Source organism: Salvelinus alpinus, chromosome 2 (genome assembly GCF_045679555.1).
Source record: "Salvelinus alpinus chromosome 2, SLU_Salpinus.1, whole genome shotgun sequence".
Lineage (NCBI taxonomy): Eukaryota > Metazoa > Chordata > Actinopteri > Salmoniformes > Salmonidae > Salvelinus > Salvelinus alpinus.
The window spans coordinates 47,077,620-47,099,661 of record NC_092087.1 but is presented as its reverse complement, the minus strand read 5'-3'; the positions used below and the strand labels follow the sequence as shown (position 1 = coordinate 47,099,661).

General features: G+C 41.8%; 1 protein-coding gene across 1 annotated transcript in view; it reads left to right on the top strand.

Moving 5' to 3' along the window:
- Window positions 1-19,432, top strand: part of LOC139563605 (uncharacterized) — a 46,711-nt gene extending 27,279 nt beyond the window's left edge. Inside the window, exons 8-11 of the mRNA XM_071382439.1 lie at window positions 5,622-5,818; window positions 7,790-7,836; window positions 8,381-8,443; window positions 9,869-19,432. Coding sequence (XP_071238540.1) covers window positions 5,622-5,818; window positions 7,790-7,836; window positions 8,381-8,435 — 299 coding nt within the window. The 3' untranslated portion in view covers window positions 8,436-8,443; window positions 9,869-19,432. The remainder of the gene's footprint in view (window positions 1-5,621; window positions 5,819-7,789; window positions 7,837-8,380; window positions 8,444-9,868) is intronic.
- The last annotated feature ends 2,610 nt before the right edge of the window (window positions 19,433-22,042 follow it).

Sequence of the window (22,042 nt, the reverse complement as noted above, 5' to 3'; positions counted from 1 at the left end):
ATAAAAAAGAGCAGGAAACTATATAGATATATAATGGTGGCAAACCAGGGGGTTTGGTCAAGACATTTACACAGATCAGACACGGACAGAGTAGGATTAGCTCGGTTTCAAGGGTGTTTATTTAAATAATAAATCAAAAGAAAAGGATAGGTCTCCCCCATGAGACCCTCTCCGGGATACCGTCTTCTGGGCTCCGGGTCTTGCTCAGTACCTTGGTCTGTCAGGATCTCGTTCGGGATGCCCACCCGGCTAAAGAGGTGGAACAGCTCCCTTGGATACCGCCGCCCGTAGGGGAATGGCCTCGGGATACCGGGTGGCATAATCTACTATCACCAGGAAGTACCGGTGTCCTCGTGCTGTTTTTACCAGGGGTCCCACTATGTCCATGCATTCAAAGGGCACCCCGATGATTGGTAGTGGGACCAGTGGGTTTCGGAAGTGTGCTTTTGGGGCAGTGAGTTGACACTCCGGGCAGCTGCGACAGTAGTCTTCCACGACCCTCCTCATCCCGGGTCAGTGGAACTGGGAGGCGATCCGTTCCCGGGTCTTCTCCATTTCCAGGTACGCCCCCAACAGGTGGGTGTGGGCCAGCTGAAGAAAAGTTTCCACGTACCATTGGGGCAGCAACAATACCTCTCAAAGTTCCCCCTTTGGCGCGACACCTGATACAAAAGGTTATTCTTGAATTGGAAATGGGGTAATCGCCAGTCACTCACCCCCGGATGTAGCTGTCCATCCACCGCTATCACTTGGGATGCGGCGGCTTTCAAGTTCGGATCCTCCTACTGGGCCGTCCCAAATTGTCCCCTCAGTTGGTCCCCAGCAGGTGTCTTGACTGGCCCCTCGAAATCGAGGAGGGGAGGCTGGGCTCCCCATCCCACTAGGAGAGGTACCGACAACTCTGGTACTGCACCCACCATCATCTAGCAGCTCCCTTGTGGTGTCATGATGTTGGTCCATACGTTTGGATACCACTTTGTGTCTCCCTACCACGTTCGGTCTCCTGGTTCAGCAGGCTCGTGGTTACGAGCGTAACCATACTTCCAGAGTCTGATAGAGCTTTCGTGTCGTGTCCGTCAACCTTCACAGGGACCATGGGTTCAGTTGATTCGTGGTGCACCCAACAGGAGGTGACATAGTTCACGGCGTGACCCACCTCACCTCTGGGGCTTGCTGTTGGCATCGACTCCTCTCGAGCCGGGCAATTCCAGGCAATATGCCCCAAGGCGCCACACTCAAAAACACCTCTTTTAGTCTCCATCTACCTGGGGTCGTCGTTGGCGGGTCGGCCCTACCCCAGCCGTCTCTCCACGGGTTTGTGGTCCTTTGACCCTGCCGACTGTCGGTTCGGGGTACCCAGTGGTGGGGCTGTCCTACCGTCCCCTCGAACGTGTCGACGACTCGGCCCGTCTCCCACTAAGCAGGGCCTGAGTGTTCTGATGTGTCTCCACTGCTTCCAGGAGGCCCTCCAAGGTCTGGTGCGTGCATAGACTTGCTGCCCTCTTCATGTTGTGGGGTAGCGCCCGTAGAAGCGATCCAGGACCACTTTGTTGAGGAATGAGAGGGTGGATACGTCGGTTAGGAGCCATGCCCTGGTGACGCGCAGTAGGTCTCTCATCTGAGCTCGGGGGATGCGTCGGGTACGAACCTCCAGTCGTGGAACAGTTGAGCCTGATGGGCCAGGCTGTACCCATAGCGGCTGAGTATCTCCCGTTTGAGTCCGCCGTAATTAGCCGCCTGTTCGTTGTTCAGGTCCCAATACGCCTTTTGGGCATTCCCAGAGAGGAACGGGGCCAGCAGACTTGCCCACTGCGGAGTTGGCTATCCTTCCCGTAGCGCTGTCCGTTCAAACGTACAGAAGTATGTTTCAATATCATCGTCTTCCGTTAGCTTGATTAAAAACTGGTTGGGATGTGATTCAGGAGACACTCCTCCTTGCAGCTTCCTGATTTCCTCAAGGAGGAGGATGTTTTGTAGTCGCTGTTTCTCCAGCGTTCGTTCCTGAACTGCCTATTGTGCTTGCTGGGCCCGGATGAACTGAGCTATCAGCTCCTCCATGCTGATGCTGTGTAAACGTCAACCCTGATCTGACCACGTTATCAGAATGCCCGCATTCTCCACCACTTTTGGCAGACCAGGGGGTTTGGTCAAGATGTTTACACAGATCAGACACGGACAGAGTAGGATTAGCTCGGTTTCAAGGGTGTTTATTTAGATAATAAATCAAAAGAAAGGATAGGTCTCCCCCATGAGACCCTCTCCTGGATACCGTCTTCTGGGCTCCGGGTCTTGCTGTATCCTGTCGGGCACAAACACTGAACTCCCTCCTTTTAGCTCGGGCACCGTCTCCAACTATACGGAAGTCACCTTTCTTCCCCCAGTCCCTCTCCTTGTGTGCTGCCCTTCTGGCAGCTTTATGGGACTCGTACAGCTGGTGGGCAATCAGCCCTTGATTACCCACCAACCACAATCAGCCCCAATTAGTCCTGGTAGGAGAGCCCGTCGAGACCTGGCACGTCCAGCAGAGGGACCAGTAATCTTCCAATATGTTGTATAAAAAAAAAAAAAAAAGAAAAAAAAAAAATTACAGAAAATATAGCATCACTTAATGTGCCTGTCATTATAACTTCTGTAGTCAGACCAAGGAGGAGCAATGCGCTTTGATGCCATTATGAATGAATCAAACATGCCTGGCCACGCTTTGGGCTGCCGCACACACAGAGACAGAAACGGCATAGTCACACGTGACACAGCATAAATGCAACCAGCAAAATAAAAAACACACTGTTTACACAAACTTTGGTAGCCTAAAACCACTATCACACTGTCAGCAAGACTGACAACAACACCTGCAGCACGCCATGGTGCTGAAGGTGAGACCATTTTGGTCAAACACATATACAAGGCTGATAGACAGGCGACAGCAGTCACACACGGCATCAAATAATGTTAGGCCTCATGAAATCATAACAACACAAAAACACAACCATTTATTTTCCAAAATGAAAATTAGCTGTTACTTCCCAGTGCAAATATAGTTGATCACGTTCATCACACTAAGGGACAGATCGAAATGTACAGAATGACTACCTGGAGGAAAAGGGGTCAAGGGTCAAGCTTTTTCAGGGGGAGGAGAGGAATTAGTATTTTTTTCAATCTAGTCCAGGGGAGGGTCATGTCATTTGTAATTGATGAAATTTCAATATTTCTCAGTGTTTTAGAACTAGTTGCTTATTAGGATATACATAACGATGTGTGTCTGATACCGCCCCTCATCTCTGATTCTCCGCTGGGCGCGCAATATCAATTTCAATATTGTGGTCTCAATCAAATGATCCATAGCCTATAGGCTGTGAAGTGCCTGCTCGGATAAACACAGAATAAGTTTATATTTCTAAAATAGCTGCTGGAATGGTGTAAATATAATTAGTCTGCATTACACACTGCAATGGATATTCCAAACCTGAGCCCCGGCCTAATCTGCTCTTGCTGATCAACAACGTTTGTGTGTGTTGCTTAACCAATGGCTGTGCTGTTTAAGGCTGCAGTGGCAGTTCAGGAGGAAAGTCAAAGGTTTCTTCAGAAAATAGGCCTTATCCAAAAATGCACCATCTTGCGGGCGGACTAGCCTATAGCCTATGTTCTGTTCAGTTTGAGACGGAGAGCGCAAAGATAAGGAAGACTAGAGGTCAACTTTGACAGCTTGCAACTACTATAATTGATTTGATGAAAAACAAAATACAGCATTTATTGCCCATTATGTATCAATCAGATTTATTGACCTCACAATAAGCCAGATTCTTACATTATGGTGCTGAAACTTGAACCTACTCTGTCTGGGGTGGAAAGCAGGCCTAACTTTTGAAAGTACCATGCTCGTATTCCTAATAACGTCTCAGATATAATTATTTGCAAACGGGCAGTTTCGTTGTAAACAAGACACACTGATTTGGCATTGGAGAAATATGATAAGATGAACACACAGGCCTATCTCTGTCCATACTTAGCCTGTCATTTTTGTAATTTGTGTGTCAGCTAATATGTAAAATGACATAGAATTGCATGACATTTTTATAAAAGGCATTTTTTTTCTCAGACCTGCAAATACGATGATAGATTCATGCAATGGTTTTACTATAAAGGAGATCTTTCCACCCCTATTCTTGTTCACGGTAGTCTGTGAACCCACAACCTTCTGGCCCGCAGCCCTGTGCACGTCAACATTCCTGTGTTGCCATAAAATGCTTAGAGGACGAAGAACAGTTTCTAAAACTGCATATCTAAGGCTCTGGTCTGTCCAAGAAGTGAGGGTAAACGGTAGACATGTTCTCTGCTATCCACTTTGTTTTCATTATTATCTTGGGGTGTAGGGGAGGGTCACTCGTTTTTTTTCAAGCATTCAGGGAGGGCCGTCCATTTTCATTTCACGTCCGATTTTCACCATGTATCGTTCACTCCCTAACCAGTGATCGGAAGTTCATGTTCAGCAATTTTTCATTGCTTTCAAAGAGATAACTAATAACAAGTGAGTTGCAACCAAAAAAACTGTGCCACTCACCAGATGATGATCATTTGCAAATTAATTTTGAAAGAGGGTGAAAGTTAATCTTGAAAAGGGTGTTGCTACCAAATGAGTAACATCCACCTTGAAGTTGATAACAGCTGCTGCAGCTGCTGTCGCCATTGTCACTCTACTACAACACAAGCTAACTAAAGTTACTAGTATTAGCATGAGAAAACTACTGCTTGCGCCACTGATTATGTTTTCTTGCGCTCTCAGTAGTGACCCGTCTAAGCCTTTAAGAAGGCCTAGACACTGTCACCCCAAGATTCACCTCTAATACAGTTGAATCAAAGACAGTACAGTATGAAAGCTGAAACTGCTTCTACAGTAGAATCTCCGATCACACTTGTAGACAATGTTATGGCGATGTTGGCAAGCAAAGCTCATGCGCACTAGAAACACTTCTACTAAGGTCGTCCCTCGCCAAACTGCCATGTGCAAAGGCACTCCTTTGATAGGAAGTTGTTTTGCATGAAAATGAAAACGTGTCAGTTTGACGCTTTCATGAGGTTGGAGTAATAACATGTTTAACTACTTAAGACATTGGCTCGAATCTAGGATGAGCCTTTAGATTGATAAAATGTAAAACTAAGGAATCATTTTTCACATCTATCATTGACTTCTCAAAGCTGGTTGGTTTCGTTGCACCTCTGGGTTTAGAAACTCTGTTGTTTAATGGCAAAGGCCTTAAGTCCAGCTTCTGAAGGCCTGGCTGAGCTAGCTATATATTTCTACGCAGAGACCACCAAAGAAAATCGTGATTGGATATTTTTTTCTCTTCAGTATTAACCCTTCTCGTTCCAACACAAACGGAAGAGATGAAATCAGAAGATCATTTAAAGCATTGTAAAGATGATATATAAATGACAACATTTTAGTTTAAATTGTATAAATGTCAAAAAGAATTGTCCTTCTCTGAAGGCCTAGATGGCACTCATGGTTCCCCACTGCACTTTGTACCATCCCCACTGCACTTTGTACCAATAAATGCCCTTGAGCTTTGAATAAAGATTCAGTCTCCAAACAATGGCTCATGTTCTTCCTCATGCTCCCTCAGATATCCTGTCAGAGAGGACAGATGTGAACGATGCTCCTATTTCAGAAAGGTCCAATGAAGGCTCAGTGAAGGAATTCCGGCATGGGAAAATTGGTCATTCCGATTCAAGCATCTCCTACCAGACAGCCTTTATCATTGCAGCAGTGTGCGGCGGACCAATCCTGATCATAACCCTATTCTGTCTCAGTGAGAAGAAGGTAAGATGGATCACACACTGAACAAGCGATGGCAGTGCCAACCTAAGCTGTCACCCACTCTGCCAACAAGCTGTGAGATAACTATACTGAACAAAAATATAAACTCAACATGCAACAATTTAAAAGGTTTTACTGAGTTACAGTTCATATAGGGAAATCAGTCAATTGAAATCAATTCATTAAGCCCTAATATATGGATTTCACATGATGGGAATACAGATACGCATTTGTTTAAAAAAAAGTAGGGGCATAGATAAGAAAACCAGTCAGTATCTGGTGTGACCACCATTGGCACCATGCAGCGCGACACATTTCCTTCACATAAAGTTGATTGTGGCCTGTGGAATGTTGTCCCACTCCTCTTCAATAGCTGTGTGAAATTGCTGGGTATTGGCGGGAACTGGAACACTATGTCGTACACGTCAATCCAGAGCATCCCAAACATGCTCAATGGGTGACATGTCTGGTGAGTATGCAGGCCATGGACTGGGAAATTTTCAGCTCCCAGGAATGGTATACAGACCTTCGCGACATGGGGCCATGCATTATCATGCAGAAACATGAGGTGTTGTCGGAGGATGAATGGCAAGACAATGGGCCTCAGGATCTTTGTGCATACAAATTGGCATCGATAAAATGTAATTGTGTTCATTGTCCATAGTTTATGCCTACACATACCATTACCACAACGCCATTGGCAGTACATCAAACCGACCTCACAACCGCAGACCACACCAGCCCAGGACCTGCACATCCTGCTTCTTAGGGGTGGGCTTATTTCAGGCAAAGTGAGAGCTGCCCTTGGAGCCAACTACCTTGGTGCCAATGTGGAGCCGATGAGTAAAGGTGCATTGGCACAATATGGGCAGTTTACATGGGTGTAATGTTTTCACCCTCATTGGGCCCACATTGTGCCAATGTGGGCATTGTGTGCTGGGAAAAGATTAGATTATTTCAAGCAAAGTGAGGGCTGCCCTCACAAGATATGGGCTTCCCACACTGGGACACACTGGGGCAATGCCTTGGGGGCCAATGTGGAGTAGATGAGGAAATGCACATGGGCCCAATGTGGGCAGCCTGCTTGAGGCCAATATTTTAGACCGCATTGTGTTAATCTGGACAGCTTTGCTGGGTTAGTGCTTAATGCAAAGTTAATGAAACACTGAAAACAGCCTGAAGTGATTTCAGTAGCACTTAATTCTGTAATGCTGTGTCAGATGGAATTTTTTGGGTATTTTAAAATGACGTGGTAATTGACACGTTTTGTACTGTCTTCAAAGAGTTCCCTGCCATTGATAACATACAATTGTGTTTGTTGTCCGTACCTTATGCCTGCTCATACCATAACCCCACTGCCACCATGGGGCTCTCTGTTCACAATGTTGACATCAGCAAACTAATCGCCCACACTTCACCATACACCTGGTCTGCAATTGTGAGGCTGGTTGTACGTACTGCCAAATTCTCTAAAACTGCGTTGGAGGCAGCTTATGGTAGAGAAATGAGCATTAAATTCTCTGGCAACAGCTCTGGCGGACATTCCTGCAGTCAGCTTGCCAATTGCACGCTCCCTCAAAACTTGAGTCATCTGTGGCATTGTGTTGTGTGACAAAACTGCACAATTTAGAGTGGCCTTTTTTTGTCCCCAGCACAAGGTGCAGAATCATATTCTTGATATGCCACATCTATCAGGTGGATGGATTATCTTGGCAAAGGAGAAATGCTCAATAACAGGGATATTAACAAATGTGTGCACAAAATGTGAGAGAAATAAGCATGTTGTGCGTATGGAACATTTCCGGGATCTTTTATTTCAGCTCATGAAACATGGGACCAACACTTTACATGTTGCGTTTATATTTTTGTTCAGTGGTAGTTTACATCTACCTCTAACAGTGGGGGAAAACCATGCTAACCCTTCCCTCTCTACTTCCTAAATGAAAATCGAATTAAATTATTTATTTTTTCCAGAGACTCCAAGCCTTTATCCACAGTACCAGCATAATTGAAAACCAGAGGTACATTTATTTAATTATATCCTTAAATTTCATGGTGGTAAAAACAGAAAACATAATGAACAGTGGAGTCCTTTGAAGGCTATTAACACTGATCAGCGCGGCACTATTGCTAAGCAACAACAACCACAACACAAACATGATGTTGTTGGTGTGCTACAGCTACAGAAATTGTCAGGTGATGAACTCATTGTTTTGGCTCAAGATCATTTGCAACTTATAGTCAATTCCAACTCATATTGATTTTTCCTCTAAAGATATCTGGAAAACTACATTATAGGCTATATAAATGTTAGACAGCAGCATTTATCGGTGTGTTCAGTGTTATCCTAGTGATCCTGGTGTCCATCCCTATGTCCAGTGAATGTATGTCCAGTGAATCAATGAATGTATTGTTCCAGATAATTGATTAGGATAAAACTGCAGAAATGGTCTGTTCTGTTGCAACTTAGGTAGCCTATATTTACATAATGAATATGATACCTCACCCTCACAATGCCATTGACTAGTCTGCACTGAAACCTAACCCGTGTAATATGTTCCACAGGGCATGCAGCAGCATTGAGGACATTGAGCTACAATATTGTAAAGCCAAGGAGTGAGAGAGCTGGTAAGAGCCACTACCCTTCCTCCCCACTTCTTCAGTGAGAGTGAAATGCAAAATGATTTCTGGATGTCATTAGAGAAGATCTGAAGAGTTTCATTCCAAAATGCTATATTTTAATTTTCAGAAATATTGGTAAATTAGGTTTTATTGTTTGATGGTTTCATTTCAGAGAGACAAATAATAATGTTTTTTGATAAATGCTATCCATCAAAATTAACTAAATATATATTTTTGGATACATCCACAAATGATACTTAAAAAGGGTGGGAAAAAATATTCAATACAGAAATATGAGATCTGTATGTAAAACATTAACATTTTACATTTTGGGACTATACGGTTCTATCTGCAAAAAGATGATTCTGAGATAACTGGCTTTAAAGTTCTGAACCCATATTGGTTGCAATGGTGCTAGAAATGTCTCTGTTGTATTCTTTTGAACGTAACAACATGAATTGGGGTATTTAGAGTACTATATAAATAGAGAACATTGAACAGAACAAGGCCATGTCAATAACTACATTTAGACAAAAATGCAGATAGAACCTCTCGATTTGAGTAATTTAGCAGATGCTGTTATCCAGAGTGACTACATTAACTGCAATGATCTTAAGCTAGATAGGTGAGACTACCACTATCACAGTCAAATATACAGGATACGAACATTCCATTCCAGCTAAACAATGTAAAATCTATTAATAAAAAAATTGAGAACAGTTATATTTTACACACACATAAGCAATTATTTCTGATGAAAAAACAGAAATGTGGAAATAAAATCCTGAACCCTTATTCCGCTTCAAGCTCTTAAGATGGCCAGGGTCTGGTTTTGTTTTGAGTCTTTCATTTCAAAATGGTATTTATGTGTCTCAATTACTCAAGAAGGGTATCTGGGATTGTGGCCCCATATTTGGGATTGACTGGACCCCTATTGAGATCGGAGAGAACCAGTGTAATATATGACTCGGGACCTGTGTTTAGGACAATGATGTCACATGACCTGGATTCTAACTTTTATTTAAAGCTTTGTCAGCCAACTGTCCCTTTTCTTTGCGTCAATTTGTCCAGCATCAACCTCAGACAATTCATTTCATTTTTGGTGTAATTCTCTTTCTTACACAATGCTTATAATAAAAGGTTCAAATCTAGGTCATGTCACATGATAGCCCATAAGCGGAGGTGTACAATAACTAATAACAACTACTCTCGTTGCTGTAATTGAGTAGCTTTTCCGAGAACTTGTACTTTTGAGTATTTTTCCGTAATTGTATACTCACTTGAGTAAAATGTAATTAAAGTACTGTACATTTTTCAATTTATTGCATGCGAAAGATAATGTGTTGCAACGTTCAGTTAACCTTAATGTTTGTATTTAAACTCATTTACTTTTACTCTGAGTAACATCTCTCACTCTCTCTCTCTCTGTAGGATTGGTTTTACCTGCCAGTAAGAGATCAACAACCACGTAATTCATCAAACAAGAGAAGACATGGAAATTTGGCAACTATTTCCCTCTTGTGAAAGTTTTCCATTTTTGTATATAAATATAAAAAAAATGTCTAAAGGTACCTATTTTTATACAAATTAAGTTTATATTGCTTGAAAGATTTAACAGAGAATCATATGCTCTCCAAGTTACACAATATCTGCATGCTTCCGTTTTTGCTGTCAAAAAGGTTTGAGTGAATTTATCTGTTACACACAGCGTTAACTTGACTCTCAAAGACTGTTTGGACAGTTTCATGCACACCACACACACAGCTTTGATCTTCCATGAAATAGAATGGACCAAACAATCCTCTAAGTTTTGACCTAGTAGCCATCAGCGCAACAGTGCAAGTCAACATTAAACTAAGGAAGTCTTTCCATGTGACTGAAAGAGTCTCATGACATTGTTCAATGGAGTTGGGCCCATGAGCCAAAGCATTACAAGGTGTCATCACCTCAAGTGGACAGAGGATGTATTTTTGGGGATCAATAGATTAAATACAAACAGATTATATATAAACAGAACACCCATAGTTATTTGTTTTGAGTGTACTCCCTACATGCAATGCAGCATACTAGATCCATTTGACTTCTGATATTATCTTGTTTTATCCCTACCAAATGAAGAAAAGGATTTCAACCTGTCTCTCATGCCACGATGCCAATGAAATTGTGTTATAAAACGGGTCATTTGGATACTGGATGCTGATTGGTTGATAAGAGTTAGTTATTCACAATAATCCACGACAAATGCCAGTTCCATTTGAATTATCATTGAGCATCCGCTGTCCCACAGCTGAGCCAGGCAATTCATAAACTTTCTATCAGAGTAAAAAAAGCATCTACACATTATTTCCCTTTACTTCTAGCCTATCATTTGATTTTCAACAGCGGAGGTTTAAATATGCTTGTTTATTATTGCTTGAAATATTTTAGACTATAGGATACCTAATCTTCTGCTATCAAAGTTAGACAATATCGGCCTACTTACCTTTTTATTGTGAAAAAGGTTTGAGGGAATTCGTCAGTAATTATTGTACACCAGTGGTCACCAACCTTTTGAGTCAAGATCACTTTGAGTCAAAATGCAAGCAGAGATCTACTACTTGGATTATTTTCAACATAACTTAAAAAACGTAAGCCTATGCAACATTAACCTATTAAAAACAGTACTGTCGCTGTAAGGTTTGTGTAGTAGGCTATAGGGCCAATACAATATCACTGCATATTGGCTTTGCTTGAATTGCCTTGCCAATTAATTGTTGTTCAGTCCATTTTTAAAAATTATATTTCAATATTTGAGGTAGGCTACATGATCACACCAGGTAATAAATATTTTTATTTTACTGGGCTGATGGTCAGTCTCAGCGGAGGGAGAGCTGCAGACTGAGGGTCCGCCTCTCAACGTCCCTTCGCTCTCCCTTTCCTCCACTGATCAAAATGGAACACTGTCTTCCAGCTGATGGCAAAACTCGAGTCGCACTGCATTATTTCTGCCTCGTGCAAAAATGTATGTTGTTACTCCTATGAACAGAGAAAGTGAAATATTCCTTTATATTCAAAAAAGACCGAGGCCGCTAATAATAACAAAACAAGCTAATCGATACACTTCCCTACTCATTCAATAGAGCTCCAGTATTTGTTGTAGTGCAAGTGTTAAATTACCCAGCAAGAAAATCAAAAATGGTCGCTCAAACAGAAAGGGGAACTTACAAAAAATCACTGACAACAACCAAACAAAACAAGTGAGGTTTTAGGCAGGGTTTGGAAAGACACTCAAGAGGGTGTCCACAGAAAGTTGACTACCGTGACCTAAAATACACCCACAATGAGCACCCACTAAATTAGCCCAAGAAGAAGCAAAAAAGAAAGAAAATCCACAGCAAACGTAAAGAGGAACCAACCCAAAAAGCGGAGCAAAATTAAAACAGGGACAATCAGATAAAGGCTTGTTTTTCTAGAATAGAAAAGAATATTAGAATATCAACCAGTCGATTGCAATCGCCCGGATGGTGACCACTGTTACACACAGTGTTATCTTGACTCTCAAAGACTGTTTGGATGGTGTCATGCACACCACATAACTTTGATCTTCCATGAAATAGAGGATTCTCCGTCACGGCAGGGGTTGACGACATCACCCGACCCTGTCTCTTTTTTACTGACACTACCCTACCATCAGACATCTTCCAACGTGACTGATAGATCCTCAGAGTGAGATTCAGAGTTCTAGAGGGGAAGCACCCCCTTCTTTATTACAATGACATCTGTGTTTTGACCTGCACATGTCTCCCAGTGGGGATAGTAGCCATTTGCACAACAGTGCACGTCAACATTAAACTCAATGAAGTCTTCCCATGTGACTGAACGAGTCTCATGACTTGTTGAATGGAGTTGGGCTCGTGAGCCAAAGTGATACCAGGGCTGCAGTCCAAACACGTTAATTTTACCCCGTCATCCCTCGCGCTAGCCTCTTTCCCTCAGGGGAATCCCCATCGAAACAGGATCCAGTTTGATTGCCATCTTAAGTGGAGGTCCAGTTCACAAACGTTGAAGATAAGGTTTCAACCTGTCTCTCATCCCATGATGCTCTGATTAGGGTTGAAAGGCGGGAGCCCAGTTACCGAGATTTACATCCCAAAACCGCTCCCTTTTCCCGGGAGTGGTTTTCGGAGATGTCCACATGGTCCTAAAGCACACCGTTGTCTTGTTTTCCAATTTCCAATTCCAATGATAAAACTTTGGAGGACAATAATGAAGAAGGGCGAACATGCGCTGGCGGTAGGCTATAGCAGTTATTTATTTAGACCCATAACCATCCCATTTTTGTGAAGAGAAGTGAATTCCTTTTGCATCTAATTCAAGTCCTACATTATTCAAGGTTGTCATTAGAATGATGAGGATAAGGACAACAGAACTTATTTCATTTACCTGTTGAAAGCAAGGAAGGAATGAAGCAACAATAAAGAGAGAAAGAGGAGGTAGGCTGATAACATTAGGGGAAATATAATGAAAGGTATATATGCGTCAGCCTACTAATTATACAAATAGGCAGGCCCTATTATATTTAAAAAGTCAAATCAAATTCGCTAGCCTATAACTTTGTAGGCCGCATGTGCAGCACCAGAATCACATGTTCTCTCCCTGCTTTATCATGGTTTGAACGATGTGCGTAATTCCAGTCTATATAATACAGTATAATACAATGCAGTACAGCAGTGGTGTAAAGTCCTTAAGTTAGTACTTAAGTCGTCTTTTGGAGTACCTGTACTTTACTTTACTATTCATATTTTAGACAAAGTTTACTTTTACTTCACTACATACGTTTTCCCTGACACCCAAAAGTACTCATTTACATTTTTTATGCTTAGCAGGACAGAAAATGGCCCAATTCATACACTTATCAAGAGAAGATCCCTGGTCATCCCTACTGCTTCTAATCTGGCGGACTCAGTGTTGGAGTGTGCCCCTGGCTATCCCCCCCCCAAAAAAAAATAACAAGACAGTCAGTGTAATCTGGTTTGCTAAATATAAGGTCATTGAAATGATTCACCCTTTTACTTTTACTTCTGACACTTTTTATTTCAATTTTATTTAACCTATATTTAACTAGGCAAGTCAGTTAAGAACAAAGTCTTATTTACAGTGACGGCCTACCAAAAGGCAAAAGGCCTTCTGTGGGGACAGGTGCTGGGATTAAAAATGTAATACAAATATAGGACACATCACGAGAAGAGAGACACCACAACACTACATAAAGAGATACCTAAGAGAACAACATAGAATGGCAGCAACACATGACAACACAGCATAGTAGTGATACAACATGACAACAATATGTCATGGCAGCAGCACAAAACATGGTACAAACATTATTGGGCAAAGACAACAGCAGAAATGGCAAGAAGGTAGAGACAACAATACATCAGGCGAAGCAGCCACAACTGTCAGTAAGAGTGTCCATCATTGAGTCTTTGAATGAAGAGATGTTGATAAAACTGTCCAGTTCGAGTGTTTTTTGCAGCTTGTTCCAGTTGCTAGTTGCAGTGAACTGAAAAGAGGAGCGACCCAGGGATGTGTGTGCTTAGGGGACCTTTAACAGAATGTCACTGGCAGAACGGGTGTTGTATGTGGAGGATGAGGGCTGCAGTAGATATATCAGATAGGGGGGAGTGAGGCCTAAGAGGGTTTCATAAATACGCATCAACAAGCGGGTCTTGAGACGGGTATACAGAGACGACCAGTTTACAGAGGATTATAGAGTGCAATGATGTGTCCTATAAGGAGCATTGGTGGCAAATCTGATGGCCCAATGGTAAAGAACATCTAGCCGCTCGAGAGCATCCTTACCTGCCGATCTATAAATTACTTCTCCATAATCAAGCATGGGTAGGATGTTCATCTGAATCGGGGTTAGTTTAGCAGCTGGTTGGGAAAGAGGAGCATTTACGATAGAGGAAATCAAGTCTAGATTTAACCTTAGCCTTCAGCTTTGATATGTGCTCAGAGAAGGACAGTGTACCGTCTAGCGATACTCCCAAGTACTTGTATAAGGTGACTATCTCAAGCTCTAAACCCTCAGAGGTAGTAGTCACACCTGTGGGGAGAGGGGCATTCTTCTTACCAAACCACACGACCTTTGTGTTGGAAGTTTTTCAGAACAAGGTTAAGAGCAGAGAAATCTTGTTGGACACTAAGAAAGCTTTGTTGTAAAGCGTTTAACACAAAATCGGAGGAAGGGCCAGCTGAGTATAAGACTGTATCATCTGCATATACATGGATGAGAGAGCTTCCTACTGGCTGATCTATGTTGTTGATGGAAATTGAGAAGTGTGTGAGGCCTAGGATCGAGCCTTGGGGTACTGACTTGTTGACAGGCAGTGGCTGAGACAGCAGATGTTCTGACTTTATGCACTGCGCTCTTTGAGATAGGTAGTTAGCAAACCAGGCCAAAGACCCGTCAGAGACACCAATACTCCTTAGCTGCACCACAAGAATGGAATGGTCAATAAAAAGTCAATAAAAATAGGACAATGGTGACATAATTTAGGACCTTTTAGGTTGCAGTGACACATCCATGACCTGAGCGGAAACCAGATTGCATACCAGAGAGAATATTATAGTCAAGAAAGCCAGTCAGTTGATTATTGACACGTTTTTCCAACACAGTTAGGATCAGCTTGATATCTCAATTTAAATAAAGGACACACCGTGACTGCCTTCGTAGCAATACGAACCTCCCCAGAGAGGAGAAACAGTTTAAAAAGGTCAGAGATAGGCTTGGCGATGATAGGGGTAGCAATGTTAAATAAGAAAGGGTCTAAACCATCTGACCCTGATGGTTTCTTGGGGTCAAGTTTAAGGAGCTCCTTTAGCACCTCGGACTCAGTGACTGCCTGCAGGGAGAAACTTTGTAGCGGGGCAGGGCAAAAGGAGGGAGGAGCATCAGGGCTAGTCACATTAGAAGGGTTGGGAGATGAGGAAATGTTGGACGGGCAAGGAGGCATGGCTAAGTCAAATTGGAATCCTGACTAATGAAGTGGTGATTAAATAGCCCAGACATGTGCTCCTTGTCAGTAACAACCACAACATCAACATTAAGGGACATGGGCAGCTCTGAGGAGGAGGGTGTATAGTTTTCCAGAACTTCTTGGGGATAGACCCACAGAGAGAGAATTGCTCCTTAAAGTAACTAACCTGCCGGATACCCTGAGTGCACTTATTTCTCATTTGCCTAAACGAGAGCCAGTCAACCTGAGTGTGCGTGTGCCGAGCCTTTCGCCAAATGGAATTCTTGAGGTGGAGTAACTCTGCCAGATCACTGTCGAACTAGGGGCTGAACATGTTTTTAATTCTCATTTTCTTTATGGGGGTGTGTTTGTTAACAATACCACTGAAAACAAAGCCAGGTCATGAAGGAAGGCTTGCCCAATAAAGTTTTTTAGCAAGCTTCTATGACAAATCAGGACATGTCATTTCACTGAGCAGCCGTTACAAACACAGGCTGTAAAACAGTGATCACTAAAGTTATTACAGAAAAACAAGACTGATATGTCAGGATTATTTGTGAGGATAACATCAAGGAGAGTAGCCTTTTCTTGGTGTTTGGAGTCATACCTTGTGGGATTGGTAATAATCTGAGAAAGATTTAGGGAGTCCCATTGCTTTAGGACTTGTTCAGGTGGTTTAAGCATGTCTCAGTTTAGGTCACCTAGCAGAACAAATTCAGAGTTTGTGTAAGGGGCCATGAGAGAGGTTAGGGCATTTAGGGTACAAGCCTGTGCTGATGGTGGACAATAACTTCCAGCAAAAGTCAACAAAGAGCTACTTGAAAGGTTAATGCTCAAAACCAGCAAATCAATTTTTGGGGGGACAGACTTGCCGGAGACGACCGAGCACTGAAGGTGTTCCTTGGTAATGATTGCCACTCTACCACCTTTGGAAGATCTGTCTTGCCGAAAAAGGTTATAACCAGAACGATTAACATCAGTATTCAAAACACTTTTTTTTAACCACGTCTCAGTAATGACCGACACATCTGAATTGGAGCTGTGAACCCACACTTTCAATTGATCCATTTTAGGTAATAAGCTTCTAATGTTAACGTGCAGAAAACCCAGGCTTTTACGATAGCAGAAATCAGTAAATCAGATATCAGAGCACAAGTGAGAATTGGAGCCAGCAACAGTAGATAGGCCAGGGTGTACATGCACATTTCCAGATATCATGAGCGAAAGCTTGGGAGAGAGGGGGGAGTGTGGCGAGGGTTCCTGTATCAGTCAGGGGGAGACAGGCCAGGGCAGACGGTGAACAGATCACCAGGGTGGAATCCAAGCAGCGGTGCAGCAGGCAACGGGAGTAGGTGTCACACCCACCTGTAAAAATATATTTTCAGGAGAAAGATTCCTTGTAGGAAATCCAAGCTAGCTAGCTAACGTAGCTAGCAGGTCTTGGTTCACCATTTTTTTCCACGTGGAAAAGGAAGTCATTACCTAGCTATAGCTCTTCAGTTTCAGTACATCTCTTCACTTAACCCTTGTGTGGAGTTCATGTTTTTGTTATTTACCCAATGTTCGCAGGTCTGATGGACCCACGACATTATTGGGTTTTTAAAACAATACAGCCATAACAATTTACGTAAAAATACCTAATACTTTGATGTTGACTTATATCAATTACAAGCAATATAGATATTATACATGGTTAATATTTTCCATTTATCTGATATTTTTGTATTTTTTATCAAATGTGATTTTTGTAAACAACAGTCAATTATAATCAAGACATTGGTGGAATAAATCATGTTTATCTTGAACAAATTTGTTTATGTTTATCTTGCTTCGAACTGAACAAATTGAAAGGACAAATTTAACAAACAGTATTTTATGGAAATGATAAATGAGCCCCATTGATCACAAATTATGGACGGTCTACACACCACATGAGGTCAAGAGTTTTACTGTGTGTGTGTTGCAAATGTATTTCTTACACATGATGCATGTGTACTGTGTCTTCCTGCCCTTCTTGGGTCCACACACATCGCAGCGCTTCTTCTTGTTGCTTCCAGCTGCAATCTAGAGTGATGACAACACTTCGTTCAGGAATTTTACTAACATCTTACTCACTCACTCACATATATAGTTACAGCAGGCCAAGTTAGGAGAGTCAGACACACACAAATGCAACATCACTCACACATACTTCCGGTATTGGAGTTTGTTCTGTGGGTCGGGCGGATTGGGCACCAGCATCCTCCTCCTGAATCCTCCTCAATAATTAACTGTATCATTTTTCTGTGAGTAAGCATGAAAATGGGTCCCTCAGACCCAAACACCACACAAGGGTTAAGTACATTTACTTTTGATACTTAAGTATATTTAAAACCAAATACTCTTAGACTCTTTTAATCAAGTTGTATTTTACTGGGTGACTTTCAATTGAGTCATTTACTATTAAGGTATCTTTACTTTTTCTCAAGTATTACAATTGGGTACTTTTTCCACCACTGCAGTACATTAATACAGTTCACACTCAAAAACATTAGCCTACTGGAGCTAGTTTCTTGTATTTACCCAAGTGAGCATGTAGCTAGCTACACCTATGGGCTTTTATATTGTTCTGTTGTGTGTAATGTGCAGTAGCCTAGATCATATATAGATCATGTATTGGATAACGCCACAATCGTTTGAGCTCTTTTGGGCTTGGGCTCATTAAATGTCTTTATTGTAGGGCTCATAAAATGTATTTAATGTATGGCTCATCAGCCTCAGGTAGCATCAGGCTTTTCGATCAAAGCTCTAATCAAATCCAGACACAAGCCTATTTATATGCGTTATAATTCTTTTGAATGACCCTTCCGGTTTTGGTGAGAAATACCGGGTTGTCCGGAAAAAAATGAATTTCTCTGGATGGAACATTTGTAAAATGTTTAACCCTAGCGCTGATTCCAATGAAAGTGTATGCTATAAAATGGGAAATGTTGATATTGGATGCTGATTGGTTGATATGGGTTATTCACGGATTATCCATTTTAATTATTAAACATTTTAATTATCACTGTGCATCCACTGTCCCACAGCCCAGCCAGGCAATTCATAAACTTTATCTCCACTAAAAAACATGACCTATTACTTCTAGCCTTTCATTTGATTTTCAAAAGTGGGGGGTTGTATAAGCCTTGCTGTCTGCCTCTCCAATCTGTGCAACAATGTTGCAATAGAAATCAAATCAACATTTATTGCCATAGTTTAAGTTGTTTGTAGAGCCGTCAAAATGAGGGGTGTTGTACAAAACAATATCATCACTGATTGGATCATCTCTAACCAATCAGAGTATCAAAACGCTGCTTTACCCAAGTGTTCTGGCTCTGGCCCAACCCATCAGTTTCTGGGACCAATCAGAATGGTTAGAATGTGTTTGCGTTCTAGAAATTGTCAGGGAGGTACTCAAATCTAGCCTCATTGCAGAGAAGAAACATATTGTCCGTGGGTGTGGCAGAGCGTTTGGCCAGAGCAAGGAGTTTTGGTAGCAAGCCAACCTTAGCCATGGTTTATTCACAATAATCCACTGGTTCTCATGCCTTATTGCTTAAATAACCTTCTCTGTCAGTTTGTATACTTCTGTTTGTGAAGTAAAGGAATACATTTTAACTTCTGATAATTGATGACTGTGTTGAGAAACTTTTACTAGCATTAGGCTTACACACTTTAATAGAAACTGCAATTCGATTTTCAGCATGTTACCTAAATTCTGAAATGTTTCAATATTACCTGTGCCCTGTAATAAGTGCAATTGAACATCATTGCAGTAATAACCCATGTGTTTCACCATCAGATTATGCTTTATTTCTGAGAAATGGGATCATTCAACACAATGTATTAGATAATGGTAATCCACACTATCATGTATGTATTATATAATGGTAAGCCCCAGGATCATATATGCACTACTTTTATTCTGTATAAAATCATAGTAATAATAATAAAAAATGATTGTTAAGATTGACATGGACCTTTTAAATATTTGGACTCTTATGTACAATTGCAGTAAATTGAAGTTGAGGGTTGGTACGTTTATATTGGTCAATTTTTCCTTGCTTTATATAGGTAGACCCTCATGTTTTAGGCCGAAATTCAATCTGATCCGCGTTAGATCTGCGTTAAAGCTCGCTTGAGTCAACATTTTAAGGTAATATCCGATTGATCTGGCATCTGCAGCATTTATTGTGAATGCAATCTCCGCAAAAGTGGGAACATTGTCTTTAAAAGCGGCATTATCTACATCAGCAATCAGATTGAATCCCGGTCTTAGTGTCTTAATGCAGAAAGAACATTAAATTAAAGGAATCCTCAATACAATTGGAATGATTAAGGGTTTTGACATTTATTGTGATGATTCTGCTCAGTTCGTTATTGCTTTGATGTCTTGTATCCTATGCAAATGTCATCAAGGTGTAAGATGACTTCAATAATCCAAAATAATGGAAATATAGCAAGTACCCTTTTTGGAGCAGACCTCACAAAACATGCATTATGCTAAAACTTAAGAAGCGTCTTAAAGGAAAGGTTAACTCATTTTGAATGTTTTCTCGTGTATTTGAATTATTGGCGGTCAAGCACACAGAAAACCAGCAGGATGTGATCAAGTCGCTCTCACTACATTGGACGTTTTTTCAAATAGAACCGTTATAGGCAAGTCAGTTAAGAACAAATTCTTATTATCAATGACGGCCTACCCCGGCCAAAACCGGACGACGCTGGTCCAAACTGTTATAATCTCAACCCGACACAGCCAGAAGAGGACTGGCCACCCCTCAGAGCCTGGTTCCTCTCTAGGTTTCCTCCTAGGTTCCTGCCTTTCTAGGGAGTTTTTCCTAGCCACCGTGCTTTTACATCTGCATTGGTTGCTGTTTGGGGTTTTAAGTGGGGTTTCTGTATAGCACTTTGTGACGGTTGATGTAAAAAGGGATTTATAAATACATTTGATTTGTGGGCGCCCCTATGGGAGTCCCAATCACAGATGTGACACAGCCTGGATTCGAACCAGAGACTGTAGTGACACCTCTTGCATTGAGATGCAGTGCCTTAGACTGCTGCGCCACTCGGGAGCAATTTGATTAATAGGAATACGACATTTAGATAGCAAAAATGGCTATCATACATGTCAGATTTCAATATTGGCTGATGTCAAAACTCGAGAGGATGTATTCTCTCGAATGAGCCATTGATCATATTTTGGCTTTGATCCTTCCTCAAGAAATGTTTTATTTAACAGAGGGTCTACCACATGTTTTTATTATTTATCTGCCTCTTTAGTCCAGGGTGAATTACATGGTGCCGTTGCCAGATATACAGTTGAAGTCGGAAGGTTACAAACACCTTAGCCAAATACATCTAAACTCAGTTTTTCACAATTCTTGACATTAAATTCTAGTAAAAATTCCCTGTTTTAGGTCAGTTAGGATCACCACTTTATTTTAAGAATGTGAAATGTCAGAATAATAGTAGAGAGAATTATTTATTTAAGCTGTTATTTCTTTCATCACATTCTCAGTGGGTCAGAAGTTTACATACACTCAATTAGTATTTGGTAGCATTGCCTTTAAATTGTTTAACTTGGGTCATACGTTTCAGGTAGCCTTCCACAAGCTTCCCACAATAAGTTGGTTGAATTTTGGCCCATTCCTCCTGACAGAGATGGTGTAACTGAGTTAGGTTTGTAGGCCTCCTTGCTCGCACATGATTTTTCAGTGCCCACACATTTTCTATAGGATTGAGGTCAGGGCTTTTTGATGGGCACTCCAATACCTTGCCTTTGTTGTCCTTAAGCCATTTTGCCACAACTTTGGAAGCATGCTTGGAGTCATTGTCCATTTGGAAGACCCATTTGCGACCAAGCTTTAACTTCCTGACTGATGTCTTGAAATGATGCTTCAATATATCCACATACTTTTCCTCCCTCATGATGCCATCTATTTTGTGAAGTGCAGCAGTCCCTCCTGCAGCAAAGCACCCCCACAACATGACACTGCCACCCCCGTGCTTCACGGTTGGGATGGTGTTCTTCAGCTTGCAAGCATCCTCCTTTTTCCTCCAAACATAACGATGATCATTATGGCCAAACAGTTCTAGAGGACATTTCTCCAAAAAGTACTATCTTTTGTCCCCCATGTGCAGTTGCAAACTGTAGTCTGGCATTTTTATGGCGGTTTTGGAGCAGTGGCTTCTTCCTTGCTGAGCGACCTTTCAGGTTATGTCGATATAGGACTCGTTTTACTGTGGATAAAGATACTTTGTACCTGTTTCCTCCAGCATCTTCACAAGGACCTTTGCTGTTGTTCTGTGATTGAATTGCACTTTTCGCAACAAAGTACATTAATCTCTAGGAGACAAAACGCGTCTCCTTCCTGATCGGTATGACGGCTGCGTACAATTGTTTGTACAGATGAACGTGGTACCTTCAGGCGTTTGGAAATTGCTCCCAAGGATGAACCAGACTTGTGGAGGTCTACAAAATAAAATCTGAGGTCTTGGCTGATTTTTTTTGATTTTTCCATGATGTCAAGCAAAGAAGCACTCAGTTTGAAGGTAGGTCTTTAAATACATCCACAGGTAC